The sequence below is a fragment of the Helicoverpa armigera genome, chromosome 15, assembly GCF_030705265.1.
Source record: "Helicoverpa armigera isolate CAAS_96S chromosome 15, ASM3070526v1, whole genome shotgun sequence".
Lineage (NCBI taxonomy): Eukaryota > Metazoa > Arthropoda > Insecta > Lepidoptera > Noctuidae > Helicoverpa > Helicoverpa armigera.
In genome coordinates, this window is record NC_087134.1 from 2,895,680 (window position 1) to 2,910,551 (window position 14,872).

General features: G+C 38.7%; 1 protein-coding gene across 4 annotated transcripts; it reads left to right on the forward strand.

The window, feature by feature from the left end:
- The first annotated feature begins 925 nt into the window (after window positions 1-925).
- Window positions 926-14,833, forward strand: LOC110371232 (E3 SUMO-protein ligase PIAS3). Of its 4 annotated transcripts, XM_021327381.3 has the most exons (15): window positions 941-1,102; window positions 2,304-2,473; window positions 2,792-2,954; window positions 3,367-3,506; window positions 4,223-4,400; window positions 7,654-7,755; window positions 8,131-8,371; window positions 8,676-8,910; window positions 9,226-9,386; window positions 9,829-10,044; window positions 11,407-11,595; window positions 11,742-11,810; window positions 11,928-12,008; window positions 12,524-12,617; window positions 13,010-14,833. In XM_021327381.3, exons 2-15 carry the CDS (start codon window positions 2,331-2,333, stop codon window positions 13,014-13,016), a joined length of 2,019 nt encoding a protein of 672 aa, XP_021183056.1. In that variant the 5' UTR covers window positions 941-1,102; window positions 2,304-2,330; the 3' UTR covers window positions 13,017-14,833. The 4 variants fall into 4 exon arrangements, with proteins under 4 accessions (XP_021183058.1, XP_021183056.1, XP_021183057.1 ...); XM_021327383.3 differs by lacking the exon at window positions 2,304-2,473 and having other exon boundaries at window positions 926-1,102; XM_021327382.3 differs by lacking the exon at window positions 11,742-11,810.
- The last annotated feature ends 39 nt before the right edge of the window (window positions 14,834-14,872 follow it).

Genomic DNA, 14,872 nt, shown 5'->3' on the forward strand with positions numbered 1-14,872 from the left:
TCGAAACTAACGATATAATTCGTTTCCGTTAAATTGAAAGTACAAAAGCATTCACAAATAATTTAGTTTAATAATATTTAAATTATTTACGACAATGTTATTATAATTATGATATTCTGTACCCCTACTATGTATGGGTTCATGTATTATATGGGTTATTAAGAACGCTCCAACATTATTTCATTTTGGGGCTCAGTTTAGCTTACGTCCTACCTACGGCATATTCCATAATTTAAAAAATCTGCCGTTTCTACAGCCAGAAGTTGTTGTCACTCGTTTAGAGTTTCTTTTCCAGCGTGTTCACTCCCTTAGGCCGCTGCCTCGAATTTTGCGGGCAGCGGGGCGGCAGCGGCGGCGGCGCGGGCGGTCACCGTTTTGAATGGAGCTGATCGCTCGTTGCCCGCTCCCGCGCCGCTGTATTCGAGGGCCGGTCCATTTGATTATACGCGTAAGATCCTGCCTGATCCTGCTCCCGCGAAAATTATAATACAAACGCAGTAAATTCGCCATAAATAAGCAAAAATTAACTAAAGTTTATACTTATTTTAATTTTGTTACTGTGCTTTAAGAGTAGTCTTTGTTTATCATGAAATAATTATGTTTAAGAATGTTATAACATCATAAAATGTACACCGCAATCAACTGGAAATATCCAAACGAAAAATTGCACAGCACACAAAACTAGGAAACGGAACTGCGTTTCACGTGCTGATGGTTCTATTTGTGTATACAGACCCTTATTTTATTCATTATTAAAAATGTATGCATCTGTTTACACTGAAGATTTTTTTGGTATTTTTTTATTATTTCTCTTTCTAGGTATTTTTTTAATGAGTATAATTAAAAAATCGAATGTAATCAAACATTATTTTACCCAAAATCCATTGAACAAATTGTAGAAATTTCCTAAAGATTTGTACACATGACAGGAAAGAATATTTAGTCTATGGTCAACGTGGCGGCCGTGTAGTCGCAAGCGTCAAGTTATGGCGTTTAGTGAAAAACACGTAAATATTTAAAATTGTAATTAGATGTCAGTGTAATTTTTATTAATTAGATTTAATATGAGTAGATATTACGATTACGGTAACGCGATATCATGGTGAGTAAAGTTTGATTTCGGATGGTGACAACCATATTGTTTAACATTTGTGTACGTTTTCTTTTAGCTCGTATTATTGTTGTTAGTTAACGATGTAGCTTTTAATCTAAAAGTTAGTAAAGCCAGTGGTTTATAGAAACTAGATACCATTTCAGTCTTTCCCGGTATTTGCCGGGTATTTTTGAAATTTAACTGTATTTTCCAACCTAGTTTATTAACGTGGTTTTTGTAATTAAAATGTACTCGTTAGGCTTAGTCAAGGGAGCTTAAAGACTGAATAACTTCTTACAAGAGGCTGATATGGGTATTTGGTTTTAAGGAATAACATAGCGAAAGTTAACTTCACTTAATGAGCGTACGAAATGCGTAGGCCATTATCGATTTTTTATAGGTAGTTGCAGGGGTTCCCGGGACTCCGGTACTTTATCAATATCTAAGAGAGTTTCAACCATATCACTTTGAATATATTTCCATTGCCAAATAGTTGTAATTAGATACTTTATGTCTGCTTTGGTTTGTTGATAAACACTAGCATTGCATCCACAAACAGTTAAAAGTTAAGATGACCATGAAATAATGCTATGACTGTTTACCAATCATACTGTTGTGAATTAAAACTAGTATGTTAATGATATATAAAGATATAGTTTCATCCTAAAATGAATTATGTTACATTTGGTGTGTTCCTGTTTCCTCTGTTTACTATATTATCTAATAATGTTGCTGCCAATATTCTGGAAAATTTCATAAACAGGACACCCCTTATTTCTCTTACCTACAGTTTGTGCCCCTGAACACGTGTGGGTTTCTCATGATAACAAATTGTTAATGACTTTTCTCTCCTTAGCGATGCTCGTTCACAGCTGCAGTGGAATAATTTGTCAAATTATTATCTAAAGGATCACCAACAATTGTATTAAAACAATTTCTTAGTTTAAGTGCTGTTATGGTTTATCTAGTTGTAAAATTAAAGCTGTAAGACATGTTTTAACCATTGATGACTAAATGGATAATTATTCAATTGCAGATGTTCAGTAGTTGTTGCCCCTTTCCCTGTCAGTTTCCAGTCTATTAAGTAAGAGAAATAAGGAAAAGTCCGCGTGGCGCCATTTGCAACATAGAAGAAATTTTCCAGAAATCTCTTCAGTTTAATACAGTTTATTGATGATAGTTTGTCCATTTTTGGACTCATGAATTTCAGTTGACATGAGATGGTCGTTCGTCAACAATGGTTAAAACACGATCTTCAGCGAGGGTAGGAAGCGCGGCCCCCAGTGCGCCCGCCGAAAATGGAACTTCTTCCGAACTTAGATCGCGGCTCAAAACCACTGAGAACGGTCACCGCTCACAAAGGCCCTACAATCAAACTAGGCAAGTTTCAGTTCTTGTCGCGTTTGCCTCACACATAGCTGCTAGCATGATACCCCCTCTGTCCAGCAGTCACCGTGGTTGTTACAGTCTGCTACTGCTGTCCTGTACTTGTGGAGAGGCGAAGACAGCTGAAGCATGAGTCTTGGGGCTTTGGGTGATGGTTCTTGTGATGAACGGAAAATTGTTAGCAATACAAGTTAAATGTTACTGACCAATGTATAGTTCTTTGTTGCATGATGTTTGATATCTGATATAGTGTCCACATGTGTCTGCAATGAGTATTTGATGGCGTTTGTGTAAGTGCTGATGGTGTTGTAGGAACAATCAGGCCCTGCCGTCGGGCGGCGTGGGGCCCGGCAGTGGGTCGCAGGGCAAGGACCCGCTGGCGCCCGCGCTGCCGGGCTCGCGGGCCCTGTACCAGCACCCCGCCGTCAGCGGGTACAACACACAGGACTCGCGCTCACAAGCCATGCCTGTCACGGTAATAACTTCTTCACGACTTCCAATAAATTGATTGAGCGAAGTATAGGCTCCTTCTCAGAAACATATAAACTTTACTTTGCAGATTCTATGGATAATCTAATAAAAATCTGATTCATATCCTTTTGCGATATTTTTAAGCGAGATCATGCTATCGCTGTTTTCAACCATACAATATCCACAACACATTAATTGTAAAAGCTGTGCAAAGATGCTTTGCGAGTTTCATTATTAAAACTATAATATCCAGCTACAAGTAACTATGACCACAGATTACCTTAATAGTTACTTCTATGACTTCATCATCTCTTGAAAAGATGGCCAAATAGCCATTATCACATCAAATCAAAATTAAAATAGTCACTCTCTTTTCAATGGATCAGGATGCGGTAAAGCAGGTTGTTAACTTTCAGAGTCGTCAGCCGATATACCCGAGCAGTATGTACCACGGGTACGGCGGCGGGGGCGGCGGCACTCTCGCGCCGATGCCTTCGCCCTCGCCCACCGCGCCGCTCGCGCCCTTCCCCGTACACCCCGACGTTAAGTTTAGGAAGTAAGTAATCTGTAACACTGTAATCTATATCCTATCTAATCTATACTAATATAACAAAAAGGAAACATCTCTTTGATAAATCTAAATTCTCCGACACTACTGAATCGATTTGAAAAATCCTTTCGCTATTTGAAAGCAGCACTATTCCCGAGTAGCATATGCTATATTTTATCCAGCTACGCACAGAAGTGCCCCCGGGACTCAGGTAAAACCGCAGCAAAGGGCAAATATTTTGATTAATATTATAATGATTCATCCTCAAAACTGGCATTATGTTTTATCTGTCAACATTGGTCAAGGCGAAACCGGTTTTTAATCAATTTTTTCTAGTATGTTCTTTGCTACATTCTTATTTCGTAATATTGCACCCAATTAACTTTTATTAAATAGAGTCATCATCATCTAACCTTACCTTTTCCCAACTATGTTGGAGTTGGCTTCCAATGCAGCTGAAAAGCGGTGTTTTACAAGTAGTAACTGCAGATTTGCCCAGTTAACTGGGCTTCCCAACACCCTTTGGTAAGACTGGCTTCTGACTACCCATAAAGATACCAGTTTATCGTGCGTTCGGAAACACGGTCGAACTCGTCATCACATAATGGTCATGAACCAACTGCGACAATCGTTGCTTAACGTTATAATCGATCGACCCGCGAAATAGAGGTATAACTTTAATAAAGTAAAATAGAGTATTACAAAGTCGTTTCTTTCTCCAGACTGCCGTTTTACGACGTGCTAGCGGAACTGATGAAGCCATCGACAATGATGCCGATGCAAGCAGGTCGCATGCAAGAAGGCACGTATGTGTTCCATCTCACGCCGCAGCAAGCCACTGAGATCGCATCAGGGAAGGATCTCGTTGGCACCAGTAATAAACTCGATTATGTCATACAGGTGAGTGAAGTTCATGATCATAATTAAAACAAACATCAAAAGTCTACAAATTTTAAAACAAAATATTTATTTATTAGATTCACCTACAGCATATACATACACATACACTAGTTCTATTCTACTACATATGCCCAATTAAGGGTAAACACAATAGGGACATTTCACGTGAAGCGGACAAGGAAAAAAAAGTGAGGTTCTGAAAATCGACCACATTCGGCCCATTTGTACTTCTAGTAGGTATGAATGTGTACGCAAAATATTTTTTTTGTATAGTGTATATTTACCAAGTTATAGGTTTCAAAAGAATTGTCGTTGATTGGTACTACAATTTTTCGAAAGTAATTTTTCGAATATAACAAATCTACTAAAAAATATTTTACATAGCGATACATATTAAAAATATACTGTTCTTTTTGACAGTAAAAAAAAATTCAAAAATTAAAAAAAAATTGATGGCCAAAACCGGAAGTAAACTTTTCAAACCAGAATTACAGTCACTTCGACCAATTAAAAAAAAAATTTTTCAAAATATAGCTTAAACGATAATGAAAGTACACTAGAAAATTTAAAATGGGATCTCTATTAGTTTAGGCGGTACGTTGAATAATATACACCCGCGTCGCAAGGGCGTCATATGTAGCACTTGCAAGGTTGAGCAGTTTGCGCGATATTGCAACTTTATTAATATTCTATATCGTTTTAGCGTATATTTAACCTCATTTAATGATATGAAATAAGTTTTATTAATTTTATTAATATAATATAAAATATAACTACATAAAGGTGGGTGCAGACTAAGTAACATAACATGTTATACGACATTGCTATATAACATGTTTCGAAGAACGTGACTGGGGCTATTAGTCACGTTTCGCAAATAATAAAACTTTTCTACTGCTCCAAAAACGTTTTTTCTTGTTTCTTTCATGTTTCTTCGAAACATGTTATATAGCAATGTCGTATAACATGTTATGTTACTTAGTCTGCACCCACCTTTATGTAGTTATATTTTTATGGGTGCTAATTAAACAGGCTTCTTTTTAATATCATTATTCGCCCCCAAAAAGTCATGTTGCCTTCTAAATTATTAAGTCAGCCACAATTAACGAGCATCTAAATAATACTATCTCAGCCACTAGTTATCTTCTAAGTAAACCACTCTAAATACAACTCAGCATGATGGTTATTTTTTAGCATCTAAAGGACAATGGGCAGATTGGTATACCCCACCAATAGCAATGTCATATATATCATTGGACAGGCCTTTTTATGTAGAACAACATTTACTATGACAGCTTTGCTGAAATGTTTGTCCGTTCTGAGATATAGATCAAAAACTGTGCAAAAGTTAGAACCAAGTAATCTATTCATAACTCAAGTTTTTAAAGGAAAATCTAAGTACTACTAAGTGTATGTCTTGTAAGTACTACCTGTTGTGCCCGTTAGGGTCCATAACTGTTATTGTTATTTAACATTTCAACTTTTTACTGTACCAACTGGATATTGGGCGTAATGAGAAACCGCACCAATAGCAAAGTCATATATGTCGTTGGACAGGTCTTTTTAACCACCAACCTTCTTTTTAACCCAAAATCCAGTTGATACAATAAAAGGTTGAAATGATACATAATAGTAACAATTATGGACCATAACGGGCACAGCAGGTAGCACTTACAAGACTTAAACTTAGTAGTACTTAGATTATCCTTTAAAGACTTGAGTTATCAATAGATTACTTAGTTCTAACTTTTGCACAGTTTTTGATCTATATCTCAGAACGGACAAACATTTCAACAAAGCTGTCATAGTAAATATTGTTCTACATAAAAAGACCTATCCAATGATATATATGACATTCCTATTGGTGGGGTATACCAGGTCCCATATATTTGTGCCCATTGTCCTTTGTAGCATGCATTCTAACAGTAAACTTCTAAAATACTATTAAATGACATCATAAAATATATTTAATTAGCTTCAAATTTTTTAACTCAGTACGTTTAAAATGTAAGCAAGCAACATGCAGCAAGCATCTCTTCTGTCACGGCTCCGGTGCTGCGGGGCTCCGGCGGTCCCATGCGAGCTTATCGTCGCAGATGGTTTTAAAGCTCACCACCGCAGCTTCGGCTTGCTGGCCGGCTGTGCCGGCCAGCCTCAGCCGCATCGGCGAGCGTAAAAAGAAGCCTGTTTAATTAGCACCCATAAAAATATAACTACATAAAGGTGGGTGCAGACTAAGTAACATAACATGTTATACGACATTGCTATATAACATGTTTCGAAGAAACATGAAAGAAACAAGAAAAAACGTTTTTGGAGCAGTAGAAAAGTTTTATTATTTGCGAAACGTGACTAATAGCCCCAGTCACGTTCTTCGAAACATGTTATATAGCAATGTCGTATAACATGTTATGTTACTTAGTCTGCACCCACCTTTATGTAGTTATATTTTTATATTATATTAATAAAAATTAATAAAACTTATTTCATATCATTAAATGAGGTTAAATATACGCTAAAACGATATAGAATATTAATAAAGTTGCAATATCGCGCAAACTGCTCAACCTTGCAAGTGCTACATATGACGCCCCTTGCGACGCGGGTGTATATTATTCAACGTACCGCCTAAACTAATAGAGATCCCATTTTAAATTTTCTAGTGTACTTTCATTATCGTTTAAGCTACATTTTGAAAAAAAATTTTTTTTTTTTTTAATTGGTCGAAGTGACTGTAATTCTGGTTTGAAAAGTTTACTTCCGGTTTTGGCCATCAATTTTTTTTTAATTTTTGAATTTTTTTTTACTGTCAAAAAGAACAGTATATTTTTAATATGTATCGCTATGTAAAATATTTTTTAGTAGATTTGTTATATTCGAAAAATTACTTTCGAAAAATTGTAGTACCAATCAACGACAATTCTTTTGAAACCTATAACTTGGTAAATATACACTATACAAAAAAAATATTTTGCGTACACATTCATACCTACTAGAAGTACAAATGGGCCGAATGTGGTCGATTTTCAGAACCTCACTTTTTTTTCCTTGTCCGCTTCACGTGAAATGTCCCAATATTTACATTGAAGACACCAGATTAGTCTATATCTACAGCAATAAATATCATACCTTTCATTCCAAAAATATTGTGTGTTTTATTGTGACACAAGAATAGGTTAACTATATAGTTTTTATTCTGAGTGATATGGTATATGGACAAATTGGAGTCATAACATAAATCCTTTGTCAACAGGCACAACTCAGGTTTTGTCTTCTAGAAACGTCGTGTGAACAAGAGGACCACTTCCCGCCTAGTGTTAACGTCAAAGTTAATAACAAAATGTGTCCACTACCAGTAAGTATATACTGTATACATACCTTCCTCATTTACCTTAACCCATCTACAAAGGACTTAACTTCCAAACTCAATAGTTTAATGTATGTAACCGGAAAATCGACTCGAGTTTAAACTCAATACCAGCTAAGTACTACGAAGATTGATGTTAGTAAGATAATAATCAATAATCTCAATCCTAATTGTACTAGTAAAAGGGACCGTCAATTTGAACCCATTTTTTTACATTGTTCAGTAGTGATAAAACTCTTGACGAGCACCATTTCTATCGCCAACATGTTTTACCGCGTGCAGACTATACCGAGCATGCACATGCTAGTGTAAACGAAATGCTTTAAAACTAAGTTCTACCTAACTACAAAACTTCTTACACAGAACCCAATACCAACCAACAAGCCGACTCCGGAACCAAAGCGGCCTCCGCGCCCAGTGAACATCTCCTCGCTAGTGAAACTATCTCCCACCGTCGCGAACACCATACAAGTGACGTGGGCCGCTGACTTTACGCGCGCGTACGTGCTCAGCGTGTTCATGGTGCGCAAGCTCACTTCCGCTGAGCTGCTGCAGAGGCTGAAGAATAAGGGAACTAAAAATCCGGATTATACGCGGTCACTCAGTAAGTTTTACTCACTAAATTGTTTTGCAATATATTCAGATTTTGTAGCTATCACATTAGCAACATTCGGAGCCTTATATTAATAATACTTACAACAATCGGCACGAATCTTGAGCACTGACCTTACTGCTTGAAAGTGAGTTATTTGGGTTGTCCCTTTAGTGGTATGGTTAACCGATCCCCACTCTTCCATACAGCGCTCAATATTAGTGCCGGTAACCCCTTGAAACTTTCAGGATGTATATTGTCATGTACTATAGCTTTCTTCAGAAAAATGTCCTTATAAACCAATTTTCCCCTGCAGTCAAAGAAAAACTCTCAGAGGACTACGACAGCGAAATCGCCACGACCTCCCTGCGCGTCTCTCTCATGTGTCCTCTCGGCAAGATGCGCATGTCGTGTCCGTGCCGTCCCGCCAACTGCCCGCACCTGCAGTGCTTCGACGCCTCACTGTTCCTGCAGATGAACGAGCGCAAGCCCACGTGGTTGTGTCCCGTGTGTGACCGACCCGCGCCTTATGACTCCCTGGTCGTTGATGGGTAAGATGATTACAATATTTATAATGTAAAATGTGAAATTATTAACTGGGCACATTACTCCTCTCACACGGAGAAGGATTGAGCGTTAATCACCACGCTTGCTCAATGCAGGTTGATGATTTCAGATTATATAAGTCCAGGTTTCCTCAAGATGTTTTCCTTTACCATTTTAGTACTTTTTAGGAGTACATGCAACTTAGAAAAGTTGCTTTGGTATTTGCCTGACCTGGAAGCGAACCTACACACTCATACATGAGGGGATGCTGCGTTTTGTACAACTTAAAAGTTTGTTAATAAGTACGCCTTCTTAACCAGGTACTTCCAAGAAGTGTTAACATCGCCGAGGCTGTCGGGCGACTGCAACGAGATCCAGCTGCACGCGGACGGCAACTGGTCCGCGCACGCGCAGCCCGCGCGGGCGCCGCAGCTGCAGCAGCCCGCCGCCGAGCCTGTCACGCTCATCTCTGATGATCTTGGTCAGTTATGTGAAATATGTACTTTAGATAGTTGGTTCCTAGATAACTTGAGGTCTGTCTGTGGTCCATTTGAAAGGTTATAAAATGAAATGAATTATGATATAGGTATGTATTTTGTTATAACTTAGCAAAAGGGAAAATAACGACAATATTTATTCTTTTGTACATACAAGCGCTTGGCACTTTACAGTCCCATTCAACTGAGATCAACTATGTATATGACTATCACACTCAGTAACACCTTATGTACACAGTTGATGTCCCAAGAAGAAAAATTTACCAATCAAGTACAAAAGCACTACTTATTTCTTAAGAAATCTCTGCTAGCAGACCCATCAAGGCATAGTTATATAAAACAAAAAGACACGTAGATACTTCTATAAACATGAAGTGTTATTTCAAAGTCCACTAGCCTTCTCCTAAAGCTTGGACCTCCCCACAGAAGTGATCCCAGTGGAGAGCGGCGGGTCAGCGGGCAGCGCCAAGCGCGCCGCAGTGGGCGAGGCCCGCGCGCCGCGCTCCGCCGACGTCATGGTGGACCTCACCTCCGACTCCGACGACGAGCTGCCGCTCAAGCGCAAGGTGCCGCAGCCCAAGCCCACGCCGCCCGCCTCAGAGTCCAGCGTCAAAAGCGATGATAATTACTCTTCGTCTAGTGGTGAGTAGCATCTTCAATCTATACTAATATTATAAAGAGGAAAACTTTGTTTGGTTGTAATGAATAGGCTCAAAAACTACTGACAGTTTTTAAAAATTCTTTCGCCATTTGAAAGCTACATTATCCACGAGTAACATAGGCTATATTTTATCCCGGTACGGGCAGTAGTTACCACGGGACGCGGGTGAAACCGTGGGAAAACGGCTATTTTAAATATTTTGTAAATTAGGTTGGTTCTGAACAGAGCTAATTTAAAGTATATAAAGCTCCAAAAATACTAGGAATGATCAAAAATATAATGAAGTGAAGCCATTAGAGAACAAGATTTTATGTCTCTAGAAATGTACCCAAGAACAATCAACTCAAAATCAAAAGTCATTTATTCAAAGTAGGCTGAAAATCAGCACTTTTCGAACGTCAAAACAAAAGACAGCCCCCAAAACGCCCGCCCTTCACCACTTCCTATGTGTTTTTGCTGGGAAGAAGAAGTGGTGGAACAAACTCCCCAGCAACACAATTCTGTCTGTATGGTTTGAAGAACCGTATACAAATATTTAAATATCACTATACAACATTGTATACATAAATTTGTATATAAAATCAATTTAAATACTTAATCATGTTGGCTAGTACACACCTTACCCATACCTATTACTCAAGCAGTTACAAAAGAAATTTAATAAAAAAAGAGTGAAAAATATAAAAAATATAATGCCTCCATTCAGTGAAGATAGATATAGTTTAGGGCGTACCCACAGACATGTCAAACAGTTTTTATGAAAAAAATTTAATAAATAACAACATAAACAATGAAAACGGTGAACTAGGACTACCGTTCAAACCAAAAGTCATATATATTAGGTATATTACGGGTGTACAAATATGTAGTCAGCAAGACAACCTGGTACCACAAGCAGCACCCGTTCACTTAACTAACTGTGGAATAAAACTTGGGTTATTCTGATGGGATGTTAGTGGATTAAGATGGATGTAACTGCGAGGACTAGTTTACCTGCTCACAGGTGGCTACTTATCAGTTCACAGCTCCTTTAGGAATAAGTAGCTAAAGGATACGAGTGGATGAAGGGTGAGGTTACCTCTTGAGGTCCAGAAGTACCGGCCCATTAGCTACTTACTATAAGTCATTCACTCCCCAAACAGAGCTAACAACTCTGCTCTAGTGTCTCCTCTCTGGACAGCCAATGGAGGCAAGCCGGAGGCGGGTGACCTATCCAACGTCATGGTTCACTCTGGCCTGCTGGAGGTGAGAAACAGTATAAACCTTACAGAACTTTGCACCTGTTGGGTCCTTTCCATAGTCAGATTCCATTCAATGTGTTGATGAATGTGTTTGTCCGGTAGCGGCGGAGGCAGTGTCGTCGAGCGGGTACCGGTCGCCGGGCGTGGCGGGCGCGGCGTGCGGCGTGATCTCGCTGGACAGCCCCTCCCCCCCCGCGCCCGCGTCGCCGCCCGCGCCCGAGCCCGCGCCCGAGCGCCCGCACCTCTCCATCACGCCCGTCGCGCCGCCCAGCACCACTTCGCACCACATAGGTACGTCGCCACTGTCTCAACCCATCGACACAGGTGCCAACCAGATGACCACAAATACTCGTTTAAACTATCAGCCTAGTAAGGTAAACTGTAAATAATCGCAAACAATGTATACACAATCCCCGTCGGCGCCCGCACCCTTTCAGATTTGCTGACCAAGTTGCCACAGTTATCCGTCTCGCTGGTAGCCCCCGCACCGGCCGAGCCGTCCTTAGGTAAACTATATCATCTGTAAGCTAAACTAACCTGTGGTGTGTGGCTTGAGACTGCATCCGCTGACACTTACTGACCTTGCTTATGTTCTGCCCCCCGCCGCCTCCCGCCGCCTGCAGCACAACACGAGACCATGACGGACGGACCGCACCTGTCTATCACGCCTGTTACCACCACCGCGGCTTCCACGCATCATATAGGTAAATATCTTCCCAGCTGAACATTAACTTCCACACCCATCATCATTTAATCTCGAAAGTATTTGATAGTACATAAGCAACAAGCTGTGATGTTAAAATTCTTAGCCATAGCTTACAAATCTATCAAAAAGTAGTCATGGGAGCTTTTTACTGCTTACTAATACAATACAAAAGTTTATGAGGATGTGTGTATGTTTGTTACCCTTTCACGCAAAAATGGGACGAGGGACAAACCGCGGGCGGAAGCTTGTATCTTCACAAACATGAGAGCAAATCATTGATGTCTACGAAATATCCAATATAATATGCAGCAACTGACTTAGCTGCGATAAAGAATTATCCAAACAGGGAATGATTTTTGTAATAACAAGTGTTGTAACAACCACTGCTATTTCCCCACCATACAAAGGTATATTGTCTAGGCTTTCCTATAAAACTGTTACCTGAAGTTGACTGTACATTGTGCATAAACTATAAATACATAAAAATAATACATGTTGGTGATATTATGTTAGGTTCGAGCACAAACGCGGAGCGCGACGATGGCGAGGCGACGCCAACGCACTGGGCGCCATACGCCGACTCCGAGAGAGATGATAACTTTAGGAAGTGAGTATCACAACTACACATGTTTGCAGACATTTTGAGACTTCTTTATGATTTTACTGAACAACAATATCAAAGTGGTATAAGGAACGGATGTGTGAATGTTTGTTACTCTTTCTCAGAAAATCTACTGAAAGGATTTGATGGAACTTGAAAGTTATTTACTTGTTAAAATGGCTTTCACAAAGTAAGCTTTCCTACCTTTCATTAATACATTGGAAACAGAGTGCTGTGGGGACAGCTTGTATAAAATACTATTCTCCTAATATTACAAATGCGAAGTTTGTATGAATGTTTGTTATTTTGATGAAACTTGGCAGTAATTTAGCTTTTAATCCATTCAGGCAAGTGTTTCTTCGGAAGCGGGGGGAAATAATTAATGTTTTATCAAACAGATACTGACTGAGGGAAAAGAGTGGCCGCACTTCATATACCAGCGGTCATTCTTCAGAGGAAGACCCGGAGGCGTCGTACCCTGAGGTGCCGCTGCTGCCGCCGCCCTAAGCCCGTGCTGCAGGACTGACGCCAGCGGCCCTGCGGCGCTGGTCTTCCAAAGCCACGCAAGGCTCTCCCAATATGTACATATTACTTGAGTGACCTCGAGTGATGCAGGAGTCGCATTCCACATGACTCTGCTCCAAACATAATGAACATCATGGAAACGTTCCATGTGACATTTATACTACCACAGTTTAATATTATGACTAATGTGCATTTTGTTCACCAAATATGTGTAAATCTGTGAAATAAATCCATGAGTATTGCTGAGTAAGCTATCAAGATCAAATATTTTAGTCTATAAGAGCCTTATTTTCACTAGATTCAACATAGCTTAGTCCTGTCATGATAAATATCAAAATTGTCTACATTTTCGAAGAACATTGTGTATTATACAATCATTCTAGGGGTATAGATTTAAAGTATGTTTCTCAAGGATTCGTACAAGTATGAATATGATGTGGTTTTGTATGTGTGAACGAGATCAGCTGTAAAATAGTAAGGAAACTCAATAGAAGGAAGGCCTTAGGATTCAGAATTTTGAATGCGCAAGTATTTCGTAATTTTGTATTTTTTTAGGTAGTGTATGTCGTATAACGACTAGCAATTTTCTTAACTAATATAAAGAAATTTTCATTGCTTTACATATTTTCAAAACATTGAAGTTATATCAATAACGAAATTGATCATCAACAAGTCCCTTGTTTCTCTAATTCATTGCAATAGGGCGATATTTCTTCAACTAACAAGAAATGTCTACCTTCCTGTGGAATAGAACAATTTTTTACCTAACCTACTGACCCAATATCAGTCTAAATTCATATTTCCACTTGTACATAGCATCATAAGTTTAGTCTAAATGTTGATGTCATTTTGATGAACACGAGATTAGTAAACTATTGTTTATGTTCAATTGGCACTCGCCTCAACCGGTTTACATTCGTTAGTCATCAACTCTGCTTGGCAAAGTTCTCTTGCTTCTAACTACAGATAAAAATGTAAATAAAAATTCATATGACACCAAATTTTTAGTTTATACTTTGAGTTAAGTGATCTACTACCAGCTCTTGCTAACTACTTAGAAACTGTTTTAGTATTCTTTCAAAGGGGGCAATTCATTCATTTATGTAATGAATGCTAATCATTTAGCTACCAAACTAGACTTCTTGTTAGACTCAAATGTTAAGGTAACTTAGTAAATAACTATGACAATGTTCTCTGTGAATATTGCTAGATTTATACTAATGTTCTTCGTCTTTGCAATTGTGATGATACTAAAACAAGCAGTATTACTGGTATTTTGAACACATTTCAAAAATCACTGATCTTATGATTATGTCACCAGAAAATAACAACTTGTTGTTTTACGAAGAGATGGGCGTAAAATATACAATGTATCCTTCGTTTAGAATCTTGCGGATCTTGTTATCTTCCGGTGACAATTATTATGAAACTCAATAATTAATACGAGCTCCATTATCGCGTTGCTAAGACAAAACTACTGCCGAATAACATATTTTTTTCACTCGGAGATGTTCTAATTTATTTATTACTAAGGTGTAGTATAGAAAAGTAACAAATGTAATTGATAATATTGAGTGAGTTATTGAGTTGAGTGATTGTAATAATATTGAGGTGGATGTCGACATCGTGGGCTTCAATGAAATACAGAATGTTAGAATAAGATATTGTCATTAATAATAAATGTAAATATTGCCCTACTGCAATAGTTTATTATTACTCACACACACCTGTCCTTT